This window comes from Harpegnathos saltator, unplaced genomic scaffold (assembly GCF_003227715.2).
Source record: "Harpegnathos saltator strain DR-91 unplaced genomic scaffold, Hsal_v8.6 scaffold101, whole genome shotgun sequence".
NCBI classification, from domain to species: Eukaryota; Metazoa; Arthropoda; class Insecta; order Hymenoptera; family Formicidae; genus Harpegnathos; species Harpegnathos saltator.
In genome coordinates this window covers 683,303-708,372 of record NW_020229875.1, presented here as the reverse complement: position 1 = coordinate 708,372, position 25,070 = coordinate 683,303, and the positions used below count along the sequence as shown (strand labels likewise).

The window sequence follows — 25,070 nt, the reverse complement described above, 5'->3', positions numbered from 1 at the left end:
GCCGACCTACAGGAATCCGAAAACACGCGCCGTCAGGTTCGTAACCAGATCCCGTTAAGACACTCGGTTTGTTGGTCTCGGGAGAGCGCAATCTTCGGAATCAAACGATGCATAGATCATTCTAAAAATACGTTCCCACCACCGGCGAGAGCTCCTTCACCGCCGTCGCCGCAGCCACCGCGGCCGCCGCCTTCATCCTTCCTGGGCATCGCCGGCGCGGGTAATTCAAAGCGTCAGGACGATAAGGCATTCGCATAACTCCTTTTGAATTATTTGAGTTATTTCACTATTAGATATGGTGTGCGGTCCTTGCGAGCTGCAACGACGACGACGAGGACGGCGACGCTGAAGTAAACACTCGAGCGCGAAGCGACGCGACGCGACGCTCACATCATCATGCTTTCGCAGCCTCGGTGCGTTCTCAAATTGTGCTCTGATCCTTTCGCAAAGTGTTATTTCACATACGCGTTAATGGCACGCTCGGTTGGTCTTGTGTTGGCGTCGATTCGAGACTCACTCGCCATCTTTTATCGATTTCCGCGGCAGCTGACTTGACCTCTGATTTCTCTAAAGCACTATTTACATTAATTACGCGATATTTACATTAATTACGTGATACACCGGTTAATTTGGCAAAAATAATCGGCTAGCCGATAAATAATTCAAAAGATCATCCCAATAATCATCCCGAGGAGCCACAAGCGTTCACACGGACCAATAGAGGGGGGAGGGGGGTGTTAGTACAGGACCTCAAGTGGGTTAATTTAAGAAATTGCCTACACGCGTCGATGAAATATGTATCTCGTGATCGTGATGAAGATCGCGAGAATGTTTAATTGCGACTCTCGGCTACCCTCGCGCGCCGCTCCCGTGTATGTCCTGTTTCGAAGGCGAGCATTATCATGTTGTATTAAGTCGAAACTCCAATTTCCATCCGGCGATCGTGCATCTCTAACCATTGTCTGGATCACGAGGCCGACGTGGGCGCCGGGAAAGCGTGCGCGCACAGCAAGCGTCGTCCAGCTGATAATTGTAAGTGAGCGCTCAGCTCGAGCGACGCACGAGGTGTGACGACGGCGCGTCTCGGCGATTATCACGTCCGTCACGATTATGCGAACCGTCACGTCCCGACGCCGACGACAACGACGACCACGACGACGACACGGCGACGGCGACGCCGTCGAGGGACCGAGCGGCCGCGTGTGCGTCGCGTCGTCGTCCCCAGTCATCATAACACCGGCACGCATGGCGGATTCTTGATTTTTATAACTGTTTTTCGTAAGCAACTGTGCTCTTTCCGGCCTCTATAAATTACGCCCATTTTCACGCGCAGAAACGGACGGTGACCAGACACAAACAAACAAGGGGTTTCACCTGCTCTTTTCGAATCAAAGTCCCAAAGTTTCAACCTTACGCTCACGTCGATGGCGATACACTCCTCTGCACATTTACGCTTCAGCACCGCCGGTATAAATCAGGCAATTTTGGGCTGGTTATGTTACCAGTTGCTCAACATTGCGGACATTCAGAGCCGAATATCGTTATAGTTTAATACCCATCCATCTGTTTGGTTTTCGCGAGAGCTGATTTCGCGTCAGTCGATTTCTCTCTGATCAGTCTCTGATTTTTCCAAGGTGCTGGATCCCCAGAAATTGATTGGTGTCTGTTCTGGACTCTACATTAATCATGGCGGCTACGAGCTGGGAAATGTATTCCTTCGTGATTACATCCTCTCCCATCTCACGTACGCGCGTTCTCCATTTTTTCCGTCTCAGGGAAAGAGGCGTAACTTTTTATTCGCTGTCTCATTCGAAGGTTCAACGTCGTGCACATACATACACACACACACACACACACACTCTCCCTCTCTCTGTATGTTTCTTGCTTCCTCCTGATCTCGGCGGCATCTTCGTTCGTTGCTCGCGTGTCCTCGCTCGCTCGCGCCTTAATCGAGGCGACAGTGCTCGGCTGGGACATTAGCCGCTCACCGCCATGAAACTTCGTTCGACCGTATTAACTATGGTCGCGCGATTGTTCGCGCCGCACCGAGACGATTCGCGCGATGATTTCACCGGAAACCCGCGACGTAGTGCGTAAACAGCGTGTCCGTGCTGTCGACCGATAGTCGGCGGTCGGACAATCGCTGATGAGTATCGAGACGGACGGACGGCGCAAACGAGAGAAATTTGCGGAGGAATAATTTTTTTCCTTCTCCGCCGGCTTCTTTCTCATTTCGCGCCAGGTGTTTCACGGATGAGCATAATCGCGAGTCCAGGTCGCGGTCGCGTACGGCTCTTTAGCGATCTTTAGTGAGGATCTGACATACTTAGCGAGGATCGAAATAATATCGCCTGTTGTACGATTCTCCTGCATAATTCCTGTATCGCGCAAACAACGCCAGGAATATGAAATTGGAGAATTTTCATTTACTTTGACACTCATCAGATTTGTCACACATGCGCCATTAAGATTGAATTGTCCTTGTATATTACATCGGGCGGGTTCTTTTTTTAATAAGATAATAATATTCAATCATTCATGTCGGAAGGTTAACCGGTTCGTTTCCATTTTATAATTGCTCCCTGTAGCACGTAGCTTGACTTAGTCCGTTATATTTTTCAAGCTAATGCCTAATCAGGATCGCTTTGGTTGTGAAATCTCGTTATCTCTCAATTGCAGTGTCGCGGAGTCTATATTTACCGAGCTAAATGCTAAAAACTTACTCAAAAAGGATTGTGAGAACTTTGCAGATTTAATCGTCGTATTTTAAAGCGATCCCCTGTTATCGGAGCCGAGTCTAAAAACGGCAATTGATCCAGTCTTTTCTATTCCCGCCGTTCGGGGCTTTTCTCTTCCTCTACCTCGCTCGACTGGCGAAAGTACGAAAATAGTTGGGCGAGTACATTTCCTCGTACGATCGTAAAGTACGCCCTATCGGCCAACTTCACTCTCCGTCTCGCCGCGAAGACACTATGCGCGCGCGTACGCGCAGCGATGTATCTCTTTCTTTTTACCCCGGCGAGGCCCTCGGCGAGCATTAGGCGCGATTACCGCTCGGTTATTATTATTCCGGCAGGTTAAAAGCGTCGGGTGTCGCTACGTCGCGTCATGACTGTCTTGGAAGTCGTTATCCGGCTTTTCGCCGGGAAAAGTCGGCCGTAGATCGCGCGTCTAAGCCCAGGCTCGTGTCGGCCGCTCGGCCGTCGTTACAACATATTACAAAAACATAATGTGATGAACAGAATGCAGGGGTCGTTGTGCAGATGCAGAGGAGGAGGGGGGAGAGGAGCGCGAGGCCGCTCCTGAGCTCTGGCGGCTTTTGTGAGTTTGGCTTTCGCTTATCTGTCACCGCACGCGGTGTGTGCCTTTTAACGCGCGCATTCCCGCTCGTCGCGCTCATTAATAATAATATTCGCGTTGCTGTATCGCGCGTTAGGGGCACCGACCGAGGGAGCAAGAAGTCCGCGTGTCGCTCGGCTATGAAGGAACATGGAACAGTAGAACGTCACTTGGCAGGATTTCGCTGATATTTTAGACACAAGCGCGGGCGATCTTGCGGGAAAATTTTGATTTAGCACTGTCCTCGGGGCGAATCTTCTCCGACCAATTCGTTATATCAGCGTCTTGGAACAAAGGAGGCGACCAGCGAGTCGCATCCGTGGCTCTCCAGACAGCCTCGCCTCGGGTAGGAGAAATGAACGATCCCGCCTCGCTGAAAGAATGCAGGATAACAAAACGTGATTTCGCGGATCCTTCGTGCGCGTATGACGAGAGTTCTGTCATCGACTCGTCAATTGTTTGGGGAAAATGGCACCTCGCGATGAGCGATTCCGACTTGCGGAAAATCAAGACTATCCTTGGAGCGTCGCGCGCGCGCGCGCGCGCGCGCGCGCAAGTTTCGCCATTTCGCCGAGCGTGTATTAAAACGGAAATCCTCGCACTCTCGACTGTCCGCTCATTGAACATCGCGACGCGGCTGATGGCTGTTCAATGGCTCGTGGAGAAGTGCCGCGCGTCCGGTGAAATTCCAGTGGCAGAAATTCTGTATCACGATTTCTCGCGAGAGCTTGCATCTCCATCCGCCGGCTCTCCCGCCCCCTCGGCCCTCCCCTCTTGCTGCCGTTTTCGTCTATTCGTCCTGTTTTCAGTCGCTTAGCGCGGAGATTTGATTTGTCGCGTCGCGTTCGTGGTTTTGAGCTACGATAATGGCGCCTGCCAGGTTTACACCAAGATCCGCCGTCTCTTCGTGTTAAGCGGCGAACATCCGTCCGACCGCGCGCAAGGATGTGTTATGCCCGAGTTCATTTCGCGCCGCGATTCCTGGCCGGGTGCTCAAGAGAGGACAAGTCCTTCCTCTTCCTTAGTCACTCACTTACGGAGAGCAACTGCTTCAATTTAAGTCTATGCGCGCGGTGAAATTGCCGCGGAACGGAGATAAAACGGAGGAAAGTTTTTCCAGCCCGGAGGTTTGCGGACGGTCTGTCCTGCGAGGTCTTCGGTGTAATTAGAAGAAATGTCCACGTCTATTCAATTATTCAATTATCACGTCTCTCGCACGATTCTCTTTTTTATCGGGAATGACGCGTCTATCACGAGAAGCGCTTCCGCTGTGAGTGATTGTGTATGAGTCACACACGGCTACGTCGCGAATTAATTGTCCATATTCAGAAGGCCGAATACGTTTCGGCCGCTAGCCGGGTACTCGAGTATTAGCTCGCCTTGTTCCCGGGCTTTTCGAGTATCCCCCCCCCCCCCCCGGAAGCGTGTCTGAGTAGCCGTGTTATTTTTCAAATAGCTCGAGTAACGCGAATACCGTGCGAAAGCCGAAATCGGCAATTGCGATGGTCCATCAAAATCCATCGTTGTGGAAATCAAATAGCAGCCGGCAGGCGGGTATTACTCGGCTGTTGACCCGCGATTCTTACTTCCGGGTACTCGGACAGTTGCCCGCAAAGTCAGGTACCACTTGGGCACCGGGCATTCAGGTTTGTCCCGATAGCGTTCGCAATTACGGACGTGATATTAATCCACGAAGACACATCCAGCTCTCGCGGACTCTGTGAATAAAAGAATGGCCGGAACGAGAGAATAATGCTACGTTCGGCGGAGATTACACGGAGACGTAACGGTGACAATCGGTACAAAGAAAGTGCGCGTGTACTCGTGCTCGTGTTCAGTCTTCCTGCGATGTAGTCGTCGTCGTCGTCGCCGTCGTCGTCGCCACCACCGACTACGACGCGGTTGGCTACGTGTCCGTCTTATTACAGGATCCGTGCTTTACGCATGCGGATCGCGAATCCTTGCTAACGAGGATCGTGAAAGGGTGTAATGACACGGCCGGACGCGGTCGAGAGGCGTTGGTCTATGGGAGAATAAATTTGCTTACTGATTTCACGAACCGCCGCCGCCGGCCGTCGTCGTCACCTCCTGCTCGCTGCTCGCTGGACGAATCGTCATCGCGGAGGTGTCTTTCTCGAAATCGTTCCCCGCGAGTCGTTCTCACGGAGCCGCTTCTAGACCGCCTCTGCGAACTCGGCAGTTAATTATTTTCGTGTTCACCTGCGAGCCGGGTCGCGGCGCTCGTTCTCGCGTGTCCCGTCTTGCTTAATATATTACGATTTACGAGGTAAATCCACTTGCTCGTGGCGGAGACAGTGCCGAGCTCGAAAGATGAAAAAGAGAGGACGAGAGAGGGATATTGCGGGGAGAGCTTCTCTTCTCTTTTTTTAGAATTACGATAAGAGTGTGATATACATCTGGTAATGTCTAGTCGCGCGTTCACGTCGAAATATCCGCCTCGTCGTCTCGTCGATCGTGCGTTTGAATTCGTACACGGCGAAATAACCGCTCTATTGCCTCATCGCTATTTATCGTCACATTGATCGCGACGATTTGCGATGAAAGACGAGCTCGCTGATGAAGCGCGGAGGAAGAGGAGGATTATGTGCATCACACGCGCGCGCGCGCGGACGAAGATACAGGCACACGGGCGCCATGGCTGTAAGCCGCCAAGTGTGTAATAAGATATCCGCGGATACTCGAAGTCCTCAATTGGCTAATTTACCGGCAGTTAGCGGCTATCCGACCGCTTAGGTCATCCCAACGTGGCGGGGCATTCGGCCTGAATAATTTATAACCGCCTGTTTACGAGAATTGAGAATAATGAATTTCAACGGCTCACACTCCGACGCATCATTGACGGACTACATTCGGTCAGCGGGTCGACTCGGATGTTCGTTATTAGATGATACGATGACGCGACGGCGACACTCGCGAATATAGTATCCTTCTTCGAAGCTGTTCTCTCGACCGCTGCCGCTGCCGCCGCTGCCGCCGCCGCCGCCGCCGCCGCCGCCGCCGCCGCCGCCGCCGCCGGTGGTGGTGTAATAGCGCGTAACATGGTTCTCATCGAGCCGCGAACGCGGAGGACAAAATGCCCACTGTGCGGTGCCGATCAGAAGGGAACTTATGGGAGCGATAGATATTACCGGAGCCGTTTTCCCGGAAACATACGTCGAGCGACTGCCCTCGCGATCTCGCGCCGAGCCGACTCAAAGCTCCGCAGTGTCCTTTGTTCACGCTGCGCCAGGGAAGCCGGGACAATCGGAATTACTCAAAACTCGCGCGACTCGCCAAACGATTTCTTCCGCGGGTTCCCGCGATTTTCTTCCATCTTCGTCACTCGTGCGAAATTTCCTCCTTGTGCTCGCTCTTCGTGTTCCTAATTGTTTGCGTGAAATTGCAGCAACACAAACTCGTCTTCCTCGGGCTTCTTCCCGTGTGCAATCCTCGTCACCTGTCACCACTCTTTCTCCCTCCCCCTCCCTCCGTATCGGAGAGGGGGAGGGCATATACTCTCGCAGCCGACAATGCAGAGCGAGCGACAAATCTGTCTCTCTCTCTCTCTCTCTCTCTCTCTCTCAGAGACTCGCGCCGCCGGTCGGTCCACATTCTTCCATCCGCGCCGCTCGCGGATACGCGATCACGCGCGCGTGGGTGTCCAGCATCGGCCTGCTTCCGGTAGGCGAGAGGAGCCTCGATGATGAAGAGCGCTGGCGGTAAGGGGTAACGAGCCACGAGAAGAGAGACGGCGGGGCCGGACAGACCGATGTAAGTGAGCAGTCAGAGAGATGGCGCCTAATAGATTGGTTTGTAGGTGGACGCATTATCTCTCGCACGCGGACACCACCGACACGCTCGCACGGTGTACACGCCTGATCGCGCTCATGGCATCGCTTCGTGTACGTATATCACGGGCAGCGCGAGAGAACGGCCGAGGCCGAGGGCGGAAATTAGTAATGTAGCAATGAGCACCGTGCTGACTAAAGCCCGACGAGTCGTGGCTTCGGATGGCACGGTGGGACGTTTGAGAGGTGGACGCGGCTGCCTCCGCGGACGCGGACGGGGGAGGACGGCGACGAATCGCGCACCATGACCATCTTGTTTGATGAGCGAGCCACTAAAGAGAACGGCGGAAATGAAGGAGCTTGCCTCTCGGTATATAGATTGTCGGCGCGTATTGTTTTAATTGTTTCAACTTTCAGCCTGGACGCTTTGCATCGCGCCACGTATGATCGTTAAATCGGCTTAATCATAAACCAGTGCCGACTCGCGGAGGTGCCCGTCACGTCCATGAAGACGTTACGGGATGTCGCTCCGGTGGAATGTTTTAACGATTGGCCTTTCAGAACGCGCGCTCTCGTGCGATTCGCGGCTTTGGCTGTTGCGCGGAGGTTTTGTGCAGGCAGGAAGTAGAAAACAGGTGTGACTCGATATTTAGGAGCGTGCACGCGCGGCTACTTTTGCAACAACATGCGAGATATCGATCGATTGTCGCGAAAGTCTAACGACTAGCGCGGCGAGACCGTCGTAAAATCAGAGTCAAGAGATATGCGCGTCCGCCAGAGTCCCCCCCCCCTCCCTCTTCCTTTTTTTCCGATATAAAAAGCGAAACGGGTGTAAAAAGCGGTACCGCGAATCTAATCGACAGCTTCATAAAATTAAACCCATAAAATCATAAAATCAACCACTTCGCCGGGAACAGCCCGCTAGGAAAATATTTACAGTCCTTTTTGGTCGCTCTCATTCCTGCAATCCTGCGCCAAGTAGTAATGGGTTTAAGCTACAACAGAACGTTTTTTTACTCAAAAAATCTTTTAGCCTTGAGTACAAGTTGATAAGAATCCACCCAATTAAATCGTTCTAAAAAATATTCTTTATTATTACACACGCCATGTTGGACCTTCTGGCCGCAATGCGCCTTAAGATCAGTGCCTTGACCTTATTTAGCTTATCTCAGGGCGGGTAGAAAATCTCGTAATTCTAGAAGAGCACGATCCACGAGTTACGAGATCGCCGAAATCCACTTGTTTTCCGCGCAAAATGTGATTCTCTTCTCTTTCGTCGGCGTTCGCAATACTTGCTACTTCAATCGAAAACCGGTTGCTTGATGCTCCATCTATTGAAAAATTTGCTCACCGGAACGTGATGTTACTTTGGAGAAATACACTTGTCTACTGTAGCCTTTTTGACGCGCGTTGCTCGAAATCCGAAGATCGAGACACGGTCGGCAGTTAGCGCCGTCGGTTATCTAGGAGCTTTTACTACCAGAGCCAATACTCACTTTAGTGGCGGATCGATTCGAAGATATGCAAGCAATAAGCGTTTAATTGCACGGGATTCCTCATCGCAGCAGTCTCTTTAGAGCCGCCAGCAGTCCTGCGGACTATAAAAGGCATTGGACCTATAAAATGCATCCTTGACTGGACGGTCGTTTCTGCACCATTGTATGCATGCATGCGTCCCTTTCCAGCATTTATCTCCTCTCTCCCTTCTCTCTCTCTCTCTCTCTCTCCCTCTCTTTCTCTTTCTTTCTCTCTTTCTCTCTCTCTCTCTCTCTCTCTCTCTCTCTGTGCTTCTCTTTCTCTCCTTTCTTCATCTTTTTTCCACACGTCTCCTTTGCTCCATCGCGCGTTACCCATCTTTTCTTTCTCTTTGGTTATCCGCTGCTCTTGCACGCGGATTTCGTAGAGACAAAGACATGATTCCGTGATTGGCACGACTTCTCTCGTCGACTTTTGCCTTATATCCGGCATCTTGTCTAGCGAAATTGCGTTACGACGTGACGTAGTTAAGCGTTATTTGCAGAACGTACAGAACGTACTTGGCACACTCGAGTGATTGAGAAGCGCGCGCGAGTAAAATTTTCTTCCGCTGGAGGCAAGTCCATCCTTTAAATTAGAACCGTGGTTTACTGACACGAGCTTGTCCCGTCTACGGATCTTTTTCCATGTGTAATTAGAACAAGCAAAATTGAGAGAAAATGTTGGAAGAGGGGGCGTATTTTCCGGTAGTAGGATTAGTTTGCTCAACGTTCGTGCAAATTGATTTAGACTTTCCATCGACGATATTTGCGATTCTGACGTTTCTTTGTCGACGTTGTACAGGCACGATCGACACACGATTCATCAGCAAATAGTTCGATACTTGTAAGCGCGCGGGCTTTAGCAAATCGTCGTCGTGGTGGAAAGATACTTGGACGACGGAGCGTAATTACAATACGGAGAGGATCGTATTAATAAAGAACGAAAATGAGATTGTCTCATTAATATTATTCGCGACAGAGAATGTGGCATTTGAATATCGTGCGACGGCGAGCCCTCTCGTGCGGAATAACGTACCGGCGCGATTATCAATAAAAACGATTCCCTTCGGCTACCTTGAGCGCCGTTGTTAAATGGCAAGACGTTTAAAACCAGTTATCCAATTAACCGCGACTAATTAAGTAACTCGATACATTGATTTCATTTGGTTTTCGTGCGCGGCATCCGAGCGGAGAACGTATTGCGCGCCGCGGCGCGCCTCCTGGTCACAGATATAAATTTCGACGTATTTATTACCGCCAGGAAAACTTAATAATTATGTGCGGAGCGCGGCATCTACTCGGGCGTGGCGCGATAACGAATACCGATTGTAATTACTCCGTCGGCCATGCGACCGGGAGAAAGATACATATTTGCTTAATCGGCTAGCACACCAGCGCACCGGAAAGAAGTGGAACAGTAAGATATCCCATTAATTAAGACTCTCCAGATGGTTGAAATTACTTCGTCTCCGACTTCGCTACGCGCTCTCACGCTGAACATCCCCTTCGATTTGACGTCGCCGAAGGAGCTTATATTTCCCGGGAACTTATCGTCCCGTAAAGGTGTGCACCGAGAACCGTCTAATTCCATTCCGGTGTCCGTTACGGCGGCAGCATAATGCGAGGCATTATTGTTAGTCTCGTCGTCGAAACGTTATCAGAGATTTATGTGGAACTTGTTACACACACTCTCTCTCTCTCTCTCTCTCTCTCTTTCCCTCTGTGCACTACTTCCCCGAGCGTTTGCGACATATTTAAAACCCCGCCGCGCAGGTGTGGGTAAGGTTTGGGAGGAGGGATGGATAACGAAATCAAATCAGTCTCGGTACATTCTCTTCGAAACTTGTACTTATTATAGAACACTTTAAGAATTCCCTCGGGCCCACCGCGCGGACGTTAAATGATTGTTCGAAACGCGGATTTTATATTCGGTCCGCTTGCATCGCTCGGATTCACGCAGACGGTTCAACGGTAACGAAGTAATAACGAAAGCATCGAGTGTCGCTTCGCGACAAGAGGCCACGATTTACCGCGCGCGTTTCAAGAAAATCAGATAAACCTTCGACGATTTTAGTAACGATTCGCAGCTCAGAAAGCAACATCTCGCTAATGCACAATTGTGCAAGCTCGTCGGCTGCTCGGAGCGCCGACGAAGCGGCGGCGGCGGCGGCGGCGGCGGCGATGAGGGGGCAGCCGCGGGAGCGGGAGAGGGGTGGAGCGAGGAAGGAGGATCGTAGGAGGAGAAGGATATAAAATTAATAGTGATCTAGATTTCTAGATTGCGGGGAATGCGAGCAATTGCGCATCGTGGGAGTGTAAGCCTCGCGAAGGGAGAGGCGATATATGAAATTTAATACGTTCGACATGGAGACATGCGCGCGAGCGAGCAGACGAGAATGAGGGAATACAAGAGAGAGGGAGGGAGGGAGGGACAGGGATGGATATTGCGGAGAGGAGAGGCGCGCGAGGACGGGGCGGGGGGGGGGAAGAGGGCAGAGGAGGAGGCGAGAGAGTGAGAGAGCTGCAGAGACACATAACGAATGCCATTCCTGACCCGCATGGTTTCGCGCACATCGCATTATTGTTTGGCTTCAATTAAACTTCCATTTTATGTAATGCCCCAACCGTCATTTACGTATCGCGATTCTCATAAGCCGCGAGCGCATAACTTCCTCGTACGAAGAAATTGTGCAGCGGCCGCTGCGCGGCTGCCGCGGCTCGTGTGAACTGTCGCGAGTTTTGTCGTTGCTTTTTCAGGGTGGGTCCACGGCGCGTTGCGCCGGCGTGCCGCAGGTAATTCGATCGGTAATTCGGCTGCTCGACCGTCTGACCGATGCTGAAATTTGCCAATGCGTTACTCGACAGGATATTCGGCCGTTGCACGAAATAATCGAGCACGCGGATGTTGGGAGCCAGGAATTGCGAGTAACGTCCGTTCGCCATTTGTCGCCGGCGTGTACTCGCGAGTAACCTGTGCGAAATCGTCGGGTACTCGAAATGTACTTGGAGGAAATAAAGGTACCCGGGTGATACTCGAGCGGTTGGATACCGTTAATATAGATATTTTTAGGCCCCACCTTATGATTCACGCAAATGGCTTGAGCGTTCTCTCAGGACGATACAATATAAATTAATGTGAACATTCGCAACGCGAATACTGGAGAAATATTTTCTTTAATTGGACAGTAGACAATTGACGAAGCGAAATTTCCTTTCGTTGCTGCTTGATACGCGCTGATAAGAAAGTAACGAAAGTAAGAAACAAATCGAGACAATAATGCACGCGAGGGATTTTTCATTGATAATATCTGCCCATTAAACATTCATTCCGAGCGCGGCTCGGGTCGTTTCGTAAACCTCACTAAAAATTAAATGTAATTATGAGGCCAAGAGCGTCACACACCTGCCACACCGGTTTTGAATTCTGCCGTAAAACGCTGAGATTTTGAATCGCCAGTACGGATCTGCTGAATACGCGCCGTTACTTTTAACTAGCTCGAGAAAGAGTGCGAGAGAAAGGCACAGAGAGGGAAAGAGAGAGAAAGAGAGAGCATCGGGCTTCTCGTCGTCCTAATCTCGACAATTATCATCACGTAGGTACATCGTGCCGGCGAACTTTTACGAGCGGTTTCGAGGCGAGAAGAAGAAGCCGTTCAGGTAAATGCACGTCGACAAACGTCGCCGTCAACGTGTTACCAGCGATGACCCGCGAACGACTTCCCACGGCACCGCGCGTCGGCAGGGAAGAAGGATCAGTCCTCGCCATTAATTTCATTAGATGACCCGCGCTGTTAAAGACAGATATCAAAGTAGCTGAAATTCGCCGGCCACCGCCGCCGTCGAGAAGTTACGGGCGTTAGATTAGGTCTTTCGATTCTCGAAAGCGCGAGCCATTACAGAAGTTTCCGTTTGTTAACTAAACGAGACAGTTTCGACGCGCGACTCCTGCTGAACTCACACAATGCGAAACATCTGATTTTCAAGCGTGATATATTTTTTTTCCTCTTGTTTTTACGACGACGGTCTCAAATTTCAGGGTTCTCCACGGTCGGAGAGCTTGGCGAGTAGATCGCTCGCTCGCGGAGGTCGTTCCTCGCGGAACGCATGATGCAGCTGATGAATTTACATGTACGGCGTAAACTGAGAGAGTCGTTTCTGCAGTGCGTTGAAGGAAGCGTTGAAGGAGAAAGAAGGACAGACGCGCGGAGACTGCGAGGGAGACGAGAATGGAGAGAGAGAGAGAGAGAGAGAGAGAGAGAGAGAGAGAGAGAGAGAGGAAGAGAGAGAGAGAGAGAGGAAGAGAGGGGGAGGGAGAGGATAGCGTATTAACGAGCTTAAACGAACGGAAACTAAGTGTCTCGACTCGGAGTAAAATTAATTAATCGCAATCATCCAAAGTGCTATGACGATCGCGCTCGCTGGCGTCTCGCCTAAATTCTTTGTTTTCCCGTAATTTTCGATGTAGAGCGGTTCGCGCATCCGCGCGCACCTATAGGCAACTATTTTGGCGCGACATTGGGAACCCGCGGAATTTATTGCTCGGCGACTAAATGCTCTTCTCGTCGCGAAAAATTCCACGTCCGCGTAATTTGTCGTCGACCCTCCACGCTGTGGAGACGCTTGGGTTTTATATAATCCTTATTTGTTTCTTGAAAGAAAAACGACACACGTGTCATCGCGCGAAACATCGATCCGCCGAGACAAACGTCCGGTATGCAAAATACCTGGCGGTCGATGCCGAAAGGGGAAAGGAATTTTTGTTCGCGCGGCCACTCGCGCGATTTGTTTTCTCACATAAACATGCCTAAGCTCCGAATTATTAACGACTACGTGTTCCGTAGGTTCGCAATGTGTGCCACGGTCGGGAACAGGTTCTCACCGAAGTCTGCTTGCTCTGAGCCGCATTCTGAGCGCGCATTTCGCACGCATTGTGCGACCAAAATTCGGCGCCGCGACTTTTGCGGCTAATCGTCGCGATTGGCTGCTCGATCGAATATTTCCATCGTTTCTTTTTTCGCTCGATTCGAGAGAGGATCGCTTTGAGAAACAATCTCCCAGCAGACTTCCCTGTCCTCTCCCCCCCCCACCCCACCCCCTTCCTCTCGTTCTCTCTCGGGCACTTTGCGCCGCGATGTCACACCGATACGAAACGCCCGGTGTCGTCGGCTCGGAGGATCAAAGAGACACGTAGGAAAACACCGGCGTGTCACCGTGGTTAGATCCGCGCCTGAGGAAAGAATGCGGCGATGGCCGCTATGGCGCGTCCCCGGAACCCTCTCGCGCGTCTTTGTCTCCCGAGGGCCCGTGCAGCGGGCATAAGCCGGTGTGTACGCAGCAGGTGCCTGTAATTGTTCACAAATTAACGTCGCTCGGGCAGTTTCTTCTGCGCTCAGGCGCGGATTTACCGCTGTCGCCGTATAAGGGCAATATTAGCGGGCCTGTACTCTTACCTCGTGCCGCGGACGTATTTCAATCATTTCGTCGGGGCTGGCCTTCGGTAACGGAGGAGACGGCGTGCCTCGCAGCCAATTGCGAAGCGATCCATCTCGCGCCCGCGGGAAACGACAATAGCGCGGATACGCGCGGCGATGGGGAATCGGGCGGCGAGTGATATCTTCGCTCGTTTACTCGCGGATATTATTTGCCGCGTTTTCCCTGCGCGCGAAGCAAAGCGTATACTTGGAAACGGGCAACGAGCGAGACGGGAGAGCCGCGATTTCAGCGATTACTTTCTTTCTCGTGGCTGCTCAGAAATCAGAAGCAAAGACTATCGCGACCCTTGGCGGGATGTCCCGCCAACTCTCGTCGAGAGATCTCGTTCGCCGCTCGCCGTGTCACGAAAGCGCGCGTTGCCGACGAACGACCGTCTCCGCCGCGTTACCGGTCCCGTGGATGTTCTCACACTCTCTCAACCGGAATCCGCGTGGATCCGCGGATAAGATCTACGTGAAAAAAAAGTCCGACGTCATTGCTCAACGAGATAACGCGCCTCCGGCTACATACGCGATGTAGACGCGACACGACCAGCCATCGCGGTGTGGCCACGTACGTTCCCCGGAACGTACGATTTCAGAAACCCTCCCTCCTGCGCTTCTACCCTCCCGCGATATTTCTGATTTACGAAAATTGCTCGCTCCTGTGAGCCGTTTCTGTGACTCGCGACACGTCCTTTATTAAAAAGACGGCATCGTCTCATTGTTACCTGAAAGCATTGCGTGTAAAATATGTCATCATGGGGATTACGCATCTCGGCGATTTTGCGTTTGAAAATTTCGTAATTGAATATTGAATATTGAATATAAAATATCGGAAAATACGAAATTAATTGATGAGTGTCGTGAAATATTATGTACTTATTTATTAATATTATGTACTTTAAATGCTCAAAGTAATGTCCGTATTACGATGAGAGAACGACGAAATCAATCGTATTATCGTAAATATCGATTATCGATTATCGGAAAATGTGAAACGAACCAACAAGTGTCGTAAAAGTGCTCTGAGGTGTATCTTGGGTCACGTGACCGCGGAGCAATATTATACGCAGGTATGACCGTCGAGCTATCAGTCAATGACGCGCCGCTAAACAGAACGGAGACATCGGGCAGGGCTCCCGAAATTTCCGGAATCGATCGGCCGGACGTGAGACGCGTCACGTTTTTTCGCGAGTACGCGCATATATATATATATGTGTGTGTGTATACGCTAATGTGTATGTGTGCGTGATAATAGTGCATGGATAATTTGTTACAATCGCAGCATCCATAAATCTCAAAGGTAGCAGTCACTTTTCCGTATTCTTGACGTATTCGCATTTCCTTGATATTAATATCCGCGTCTTTTTAAAGTATAAAGTGAAATGTATAGTAACGATGCATCTTTTTATATTACTGAACACAACACTTGTCTTTTGTTACAGATTTGGCGAAACGTGCAGGCGATGCCGTGCCGGAGGACCCGGCTCGGGCCAGGCAGGACCGACGCGAAGGTTAGTTAAATAATAAAAGTTAAATAATAAAAAAAGTGAATGTACAACCGCCGTATTCTTGACGATTCACATTTTCTTGTATTAATATTCGCGTCTTTTTAAACTAAAAATTAAACGTACAGTATTGAGCCGCTCCTATTAACGTATTCGCATCTCTTTGTATTTATATTAAACACCTTTTTTTGTTTTTGTTACAGATTCGGCGAGACGTGTAAACAATGCCGTGCCGAAGGATTCGGCTCGGGCCAAGCGGGATCGGCTCGAAGGTGAGTTTATAAACCTCCTGTACTCTTGTATGAAACATTTTACGATCGTAAACAAGGACGTTGCTTAGAGGTCGAAGCTTTAGATCGTTGAATCGCAACGATCGTGAAAATATAACATTCTCATATTCACACGTATTTTTCTGAATACGCCTATTTTCTTAAATAATTAATCTCTATCTCTAATCGACGATGTTATTTTTTTGTTCCATGTAGCGTATGTAGCAGAATGTGGCCGATTCTGATCTGCTGGTACTTTGGTGAGTCAGAAACAAAGATTTTGGTGATTGATTTTTATACGAAAATAATGCGATTTACATAGTTCGTAGATTTTTGCATGTACACTGAGAGAAAGAAATCGTTAATCTTATTACCAATTACAATTATTTTCACCACTGGCTATATTTGTTTATTTTTTTTTAAATAAAGAATAATAACATTATGCACGATCGATTACTACTAATAACGTTGTAACAGATACTTATTGTAAAAACGGGTTTTCTGATTGAGATTAGCTTATTAGTCATGCAATAAAAAAAAGTCACAAGTATCAAACACTTTTCTCTCAGTGTAGGATTTTGTATGTTTGTGCCGTATGCCTAAAAATTGCGCCTCACATTGGCGCCTCACATTGGCGCCTCACATTGGCGCCTCACATTGGCGCCTGATATTGGCGCCTCAGAATCGTGCCTCATATTGGCGCCTCAAAATTGCGCCATAACACGCGAAATACGCGATTATTTTGCTCGCGATAAATTTAGCAATCGTCGCAAAGTCAGAGATATAAATAGCGCAGAATTTACATATTTCGACATATATATCTCGGAAATCATTGCAAAAATTTCAGTAATTTTCCACACGTGTCGTATTATAATATTATTTCGCTCGAAATGTTAAATTCGACGCGTATATGGGTCGTTACCGTTATAAGTTGAAATTTAAACGTTAGTTAGAATTTTAATACGCGAAAATAGAATCTCGCTTGTCGACACACAATGGACATAATCGCGTTCGCGGTGCGTGATATTTTTTTCCGCGCTCAGTGTTGTCGGTCACAACATGGTTTGTTTGTTTACGCGCGACTGGTTAGTCCGTTCTTGAAGTATCAGAATAATCTTTTCGAAATTTACGACCTATCCGTGTCACCGTCGTAAAATATTATCGCGGTCGCGAATACAGCGAAGTGAATTGAAGCGTGGTGCGACCGGCGTGGGACGACGACAGCTACGGAATATGCCGGAAGCTGGATGACCTGGCCCTGGACTGGACCTGGACTTGGACTGGCTGGACAACGCGGGACCGGTGAATCGATAAGTGAACAATTTGAGCGCTTAAAAGGCGCCACTTCACGTAGTGCATGCAACCAGTAGACGTAAATCGCATTGATTGCCGATGAGACGAGTCATCGTGCGAAATTTATAAGATTTTCTGAAACAATGCGCGTATTTTTATAAGATATAAGAATGCGAAGTTATACATGAAATATTTTATATGAAATATGAAGTATATGAATATATTATATATGAAATACGTTATATACGAAAAGCAATTCGATACGACGCGCGATAGCGCGCGTCTTGCGGTATCTTTCACGTAATAAAACGCGCGTATGTCATCGCGGATATATTCTCGCGCGTACCGTAGCGCATAGAGCAATAAAGTATAAAGCAAAGAGTGCGGAGGCAGAAGTTTCGAAGACAGACGAAGAAGGGAGCTTGTACTCCTGGAAGTCTTTCCTACTTGACCTTAGACCGTAATCTCGTAATCGTATTTTCGTAAAGTCGATCCCAGACGCGGTTATCTCGGGCGACGGTTAATTGCCGCGCTGGTGACGTCCGTGAATGATCGTGTCGCACAAATTATCTGTATAAGGATGGCGATTGAATACGATATTCTCTCTCCGTCATGAGCGGGGGGTGGAAGGATTTGGGGGGGTTGTAAGAAACTTTCAAGTTAGGCTGATGAACGACGTGTTGAGATTATTAACGAGATTACGTATGCGTCGCATACGTGCCGTTGATTTTTTCACAAAATTATTCACAAGATTATCCTTGCGAATTAGCACTTCCCACTCACCGATTATTCGCAATTCGCGAGAGAATTTTTTTTCTTTTTCCCTTTCTTCACGATGCGTCGTCAGGAGTTTAACGAGAGTGTGGTAACGAAGCTCCCTCGAGTCTAAAAGATGAGTAATTTTTTGACGAAAGTGACGCATAATTTGCGAAATGCCGTGCTCCGAAGCGTCAGTGATCCCCCGGTATTTGAGAGTCGAGTTGTAAAGCTCGCGTCAGATCCGCCGCAAAACTCGCTGCGCGAGTCTAAAGTATGCTAAGTTCAAGAATCGTTTCATCCTCTTGCCCGAGTTTACCGTCCCGCAAGAGCGTTAGCCGTAAGCTAAGAAGACTGCGGAAAATGAAGTAATTATCGCGAGATAACGTAATTACATTCACAAGGCACATGAAGTTCGGTTATAAATTACGGATCACGGAATGCCGCATCGTTCAATAGCTTGAGCCAAGTTTCGCGCAATTACGGCGCGGATCATTTATTATGCGCTCTTATAATAGCGCATTCCGAGCCGCGTAATCAATAGCGCGCGATACAACGCGAGAGAGAGGGAGAGATTGCGCGATAGAGATCGGCCGATATCACGGTGTCCCTCTGACCCTCCCGGCGCGAGATAAATCTCGCCCGCGCATAAGTTCAACGTCACAGGCTGTGCGTCTTTTTAAAAAAATATGCTTAATCCAAGATGTAAATGGCTCGTGCGCGCGCGAGCGCGAGCGCGTTCGCGAACGCATCCCCCTTCGTGCTTTTATTACCGGCATTATTTGCACGCCACGATATAAATAATCGCGCGTATCCTCGCAGGGCGCTGTTTTACACGCTTAACTAATTACCTCGGCGAGACTATACATCTCCGATTATCTGTCCTCCGGAAGCCTCCCGGAGAACAAAGGCTAGTTACACCGCCTACCTTTACATTAAACTGCATCTGATCCACGCGAAATACTGATTACACCGAGGGGTCGACACCGTCGGGTCGATTCTCCTCGCAGAGAGAGAGAGAGAGAGAGAGAGAGAGAGAGGAGAGGATACTACACGTGAACGCGAGACTCCGCGCTCGCGCGCGCGCGAGCGCGCCCGCGCGACTCGTAAATTCTCCTCGCGTCTCTCCTTCCCTCCGCGGAGCCGCGCTCTTTCTCGCCGGCCGGTGTAGGGTGGGCCCTTCGGTTGATTTAGCATTCAGCACTTAAATCAATTCGAACAAGTTCGGTACTTAAGAGCTCCCGAGTTTGTACAGAGAGAACGTTGCTCGTTCGTTTCGCCTCTCAAAGTCAACGGGCGGGGGGCGGGACGGGGCGACGGGGGCAGGCGGGCCGAAACGCGTGGGCGCAGATGGGCTCGCGGAATCTCGAGGCGTTCATTACAATTATCATAGCAACCCCACAACCGTAACACCATCGCAAACATTAAGATGGTGAACGATGCCGAGCGGGGGGAGGAGCTTTTCTCTTTCCTGCGCCCTGGCATCGAGCTAAACATCGATTTTCCGCCTTTCGCGGATATCCGGACTAATTCCGCCGTGCTCGCACGAGCTCGTTTATTCCAGCCTAACCGGAGATATTCGTCGTTGAAGTCCCGATAAGTTGATTTCACGTCAGGACTCAGGCTCCGTGCTTTTTTCGTCCGTCAGTCGCGCTCGCGGGACGCGCCAGAACGCGATTAGCGCGCACTCCGGTCCGACTGTCGATCTTACCGTCGCCAAGTGGATCTCCGAGCGAATTCTTATTTCTCCCTTGAATCTTCCGCTTGACTTCTTTGTCCGCGCCATCTCGATGCTCTCCGCGCGGGCATCTTCGATATAAATTATAACTGGGAATAGCATAAGGCTGCGGACTTGGAGGCGCGGCGGGGCAGGGCGCGCAGCCTTTTAGCGACTGGCGCGAGCAACCCCTTTCTTGTAATTCGACGAAATAAACGCCGAACGTTAGGCCAAAAGCAATAAAATAAATCAAGCGGCCCGCTCGGGAAGGAAAACATTACCGCTCTCGGAGCGTCGTAGTAGCAAATGAGGGTCCTTCGGCCTATCTAGAGGCCCTTCGAAACCACGCGCGTTTTACTGTCGCAACGTTGTCCGCGTATGACCGGGCGCGTTTATCTCGCGGCCGGAATAGAGCCGAAGGAATAAGCTTAATCCGTTTCTACCGCGAAGGAGCGCTATGATGGGCCGTGAAGCATCGCTTCAGCGCGCAATCGAATTCGCTCGTGCTTTCCGCGATGATATTTCGAATGCGGCGGGAGCAGCACATCGTGTTACGTGTCTGACACGTACAATGTGTCAGATTTCTTTAAACGGAATATATAGCCTGACACCGGAGACAAGGTTCTCTCTGCGCCGCCGGTCAAATATAGCGTACATAATTTCCTCCATTAAACGTCACGTACATTTGCGGCGAAAGCAGCACGGAAAAGCCGAGGAAACCCTTTTCGGATGTATCGTGAAATTTTCGATCGTTAACACGGCTAAATCGGAGTGATTAAAAAGGATACGTCGTTAGGATACCGCGAGCACCGAACGTTTTCGCCGCGATCAATTTTATTCCAGCAGCGTGGACAACGTCGCGACAACGTCCAAGGTCTGCGGAGACATTTCAATATCAGTCAGGAGCGAGTCTCTCTCCCGAGGGAGAGAGAGACAGTAGGATTGAGACGTTACGCATAAATTCCATAGCCCTTACTCTCGCGTACGTTCAATGACTACTTTGTTGTAAGTCAGTAGGCCGGATGATAAACGATCCCGCGTAGCACTATATAACACCGTGCAGCAATTAACGTGTCACAGAGCGTGTGCTCAGGTGATTATTAACGATCGTAAAATATTGATTGATTTTGCCGCCTAATTTTAACGACTACCATCAATTATATCGTCCATCGGATGTAGCCCGTCACGCAGGAAGCCGACGTAGTCCTGATGATACCTTCCACATTTTTATTGCACACACTCTTGACAGTGTTTTCCTCTTGAGTTGAGGGTGGCGGTAAAACTGATTCTTTGACACTGGAATGTATCGACTGTAAATTCTTTATGAAGAGTCTTATCTCCGAAATATGACACAGGTAGTATCGAGTATTTTTGGAGCAGCATGGAAGCGCAGGAAAAATTAGAAATAATTTAAAGATTGAACTGTGTGGGGGGGTTGCGAGCTTCTTGTATCGCGGCGTTATTCCGAACTGTCTAATTGAAAATTCGCTGAAGGCGCTCGACATTAAGGCCGATAAATCAAATGCGCCGAATTAAAATCCTCGTTTCAACCCCGGGCGAAGCATCACCCTTTCGAGAAGCTTCAGTATGTCCCCGTCCCAGCCGCGAGGATTCGGGCCGCGATAAGGATCAGCGTTAACGCAAGGAATCGGAAAGAGCAGGCCACTTCCTCCGCGAGAGCGGAGCGTTAGGTACGAGGGAGAGATCGTGAATCGGGGTATCTTCGGTAGGATTTAAGGGCGGGTGGAACGATGCCGACTGCGGGGTTGGCTGGAAGAGTTCGAAAGATACGACATCGGCACCGTCGGCGGAGGGTCGAGCTTCAAGGGGATAAATACGGCCGCCGACGAAGAGAAACACAAACAGTAATTACGAATATCTCGGCACGGGATCGAAAAGACATCGCGAATCTTTAACTGCTTTCAGCCACCCGACTTCTCGATGGAAACGATGGGGACGATTCTCCGTCCCTCCTCAGCCCTCTGTGTGTGTGTCTCTCTCTCTCTCTCTCTCCCCCTCCCTCCCTTTCTCTTCCACTTACCCTCACTCTCGCTCTTCGTTCAGTCCTCCTCGTAACATCCGTTCCTCTCTTCGTTGATCCTCATTGGCCCCACCGGGTTTTCCGTCTGCTAGGTATCAGAAGTAACTTCGAACCCCTTTCGGTCGTACTTTCGGATTAACCCTCTCCCTTTTCCTCACCTCATTTCGTGTCGAAAACTTATTAGTAATTACGGCGGATATCTGCTCGCAGGATTCGGAAGGTGGGCAGGAGGCAGGGGGCTCTTCTTTACAGTCCCTCTGCGCGCTCCACAGCTTCTCTCCCTTTATTTTTCTTCTATCCGCTTCGCCGCCGCCCATCTTTCGCCGCAGCCTTGGTCGCGCATTAGTTCCTCTCACTTTTGACTTCCTCCAATTCTTTGTCTTTCGCGCTTCAATAACTTCCGACAAATACTGTCAAGAAAAGTCTGACTCATCAGGTCTGTTGCATCGGTCGGAATCTCGAGACGGTCACAGTGCAGCTGGGAACTATGTAAAGTTTGAGTGGAAGTCGCGCCGTTGTACTTTCACAATTTTCTCGCGAGATACGTGTACTTAACAGACACGTTGCGTCTGCTCGCCTCGGTATTTCGGTCTTCTCACCGAGGCGTCCTCAAATTTCTCACGTGGTTTCGTCCAGCTGACCGCTAACTGTCCCACCTCCGATCGCGCCCGGCCGCTTGCTAACGATAATCGTTCCTTTAATTTCGCGGCGACCCCATTGTATCGAAGACCCTTGTTAGTCAAGAATTCTCCGCTGCTTTCGTTTCTCCGTCCTTCTTCTTTCGCCACAATATTCGGGGAGGGTTTGAAAAGCCTCGGCAACCCTTCTTTTATCAGCCTTGTTTTAAAAGGCTCGGCGGTGCCGATTCTTCCGAACGAGTTATTTCTCATCGAAGGTTGTTTCCTTCGCATGCAATTTCCTCCGAGCAATCTCTTTGAACGCGTGTTCCCCGTTCTCGTACATTATTTGCTTTATATGAACGTCACTTCACCGTCACTTAATTATCGAAATACCGAATTAGCGTTGTACTGTGCCGTTGTATTATGAGCATATGCTGCGATTGCTCTGCTGTGTCGTACGATCGCGCTCAGTCGTTTGCAAAGTGATAGTGCGCTTGACACACGCGCGGGAGGGTCAAGAAGTTTATTCGATATATCCGGTGCAGATTGTTCCACATTAGCTTACGTCGGATCAGCCGAAATTAGGGTGGTACTGTCCATAATATCGGAGAATCAAGGTAACCTGCTGTATCTCGAGTAATTTCGCTGAAACCAAATCCATGCAATCGGAGCGTCTTCGATCGAAATTGGGGTTTCTCCGACTAACGGTGACTCGCCTAGGCGCTGGAAGGGGTCAAAGGGGGCAAGAGGGGAGTTAACTTGCCATAAATTCGCGAATGGACCGCCCAGCCATCAAAGCGATCACCCGAGGCTTCCTTACCCCGAGTCCTTGCATACCGGCACCGATATTAAATGACAAAGGCCAAAGGCATACCTCGCCAGCAGCAGGAAGGGTTGGAGGGGTAGCAAATTCTCGCGTACGCTCGGCAACCCCCAAGCATCCACCGCCTGGGAAACCAGGAGGCTCTATACTCTCCGTACCTTGAGTCGTCCCCTTACGACGAGAACTCACCTATATCGGTATTTCGCGGGAAGGATGTTTTAAATACAAGTTCTGTGTACTTAGAGTAGCGACAAGCGCTCTTCGTCGCCGTTCACCCGTCGGCCGCGAGCCCTCTCCGCGAAGGGTGAGGGCGTAGACTTAAGGATGCCGATGGCTTTTGACGTTGGAGCACACTCCGGCGTGTCTGAAAAATTTCGCGTACTTATTTTCGCCCCGCTTTATCGCAGAACGAAATTTCAGGGGATTAAATTCTCCAGCGATCAAAAGATACAAATTCTGCGGGTGAACGTGAAAATTTGTCACGTTCGGGGGAATCATAAACGTGTCCCGGTCGCTTTGAAAAGAAGCGTCGAACGGAAGCATTCGCACGCGTAACCATGTCGGCACACACGTGAGGGTCTCCCTCACGACGTAGTCTCGCGGGGCTCGAGCACCACCAGCGCGAATATACGCGTTCTTGACTCATCTTCGATGAGGCAGCCCAGAATATTGGATTCCCCGCTCTCTCGAATATGCTAATTCTCCGGGTACCATCGCGAGACCATCGCGAGACCATCGCCGCCGCGCCTATGAAGAGCGTGTCGATATCGACTGAACTTTTTCCCGCGTTCGAAGAGCCTTCGGAACGGGGAGAAGCGCCGCGAGGAGATCGCGCCGCGAGAACGCTGTGGGAAACGCCCAATTTCCCCACAGCGATTAAACTCGGTGAACATTTTTTTACACGCTTCCGGCGGCCCGCAGAGCGAGGACTCGCGTTCATCTCCCTGGCTCGGCCGCCCTGGCTCGAAAACGACGGACAAGTCGCGCGATCCGCGAAGACACAGGAAACCGACGGAGAAATAATCGCTGTGACAAGAGTCGCGTGATAGCGCGTTACTTGGCAAGCGGGATAAATCGCGGCGTCTGGCCGCCGCGCCGTCGCGTGTTCCACCATTCACGATTGACGCGACTGAGATTTAAGCAGAACAACTCCATTGTGCGCGTAGTAGGCCGTTGTTTGCGTAGGACCGAGCGAGTATGAGGTCGTAAAAAAATTAAGACGGACTTATCAGTTTCGGGAAGAGCACCTGGCGGAACCTGACGCCCGGCAGGAGGCGGGACGGGGGACGGGGGAGGCGAGCGCTGATTACAGGTGGCCACAATAGAAACATTGTCTCCACCTGGCTGTGTATCAGCCAGCAGTCGGCCGATTCTTATGCGGCCGTCTTATCCTTCCTCCCTTCCCTCGACGGTGCAAACGAAACTCTGTAAACGGTGCAGCGGCGCGCGGACACTGCCGCAATAAAGTCAGAAAATAACAGGGAGCGGGGTGAGAATCGTCGAAAGAAGGCGCGAAAGTTTTACGAGCTTGGCACGCATTGTACGCGCGGGGCGACTCTTCCTCTCCTGCTCTCCCCCTCCCGCTCCGTCTCTCGTTCGCTCGCTCTCTTTCTCTCTCTCTCTCTCTCTCTCTCTCTCTCTCTCTCTCTCTCGGTGAGAGGCAAACAGAATTTTACGATACGCCCCGTGTCACCGCGCGAGCCTGTAAATCGGCATTTGTTTAGGCGCTCATTGTTGCACCAACGTCTCTATACCTGTCTCGTGAGACGCGATAAGAACAAGGTGGCGGCAGGTACCGGAGTGCCGGTCCGAATTGAGTGCGCAGACGGTTTGATTATTTTCCGTGGAACAGTTTCCGCCCCGAAGTGTATACACAGAGCACATGGTGCACATCTCCCAGGCTTATTTGACCGAGTCTCGATAAA

The 25,070-nt window shown here is 50.3% G+C and overlaps 1 protein-coding gene across 1 annotated transcript in view; it reads left to right on the top strand.

The window, feature by feature from the left end:
* Window positions 1-25,070, top strand: part of LOC105182430 (uncharacterized) — a 192,543-nt gene that overhangs the window by 43,084 nt on the left and 124,389 nt on the right. The window contains exons 3-5 of the mRNA XM_025298694.1: window positions 15,564-15,632; window positions 15,830-15,898; window positions 16,112-16,155. Coding sequence (XP_025154479.1) covers window positions 15,564-15,632; window positions 15,830-15,898; window positions 16,112-16,155 — 182 coding nt within the window. The remainder of the gene's footprint in view (window positions 1-15,563; window positions 15,633-15,829; window positions 15,899-16,111; window positions 16,156-25,070) is intronic.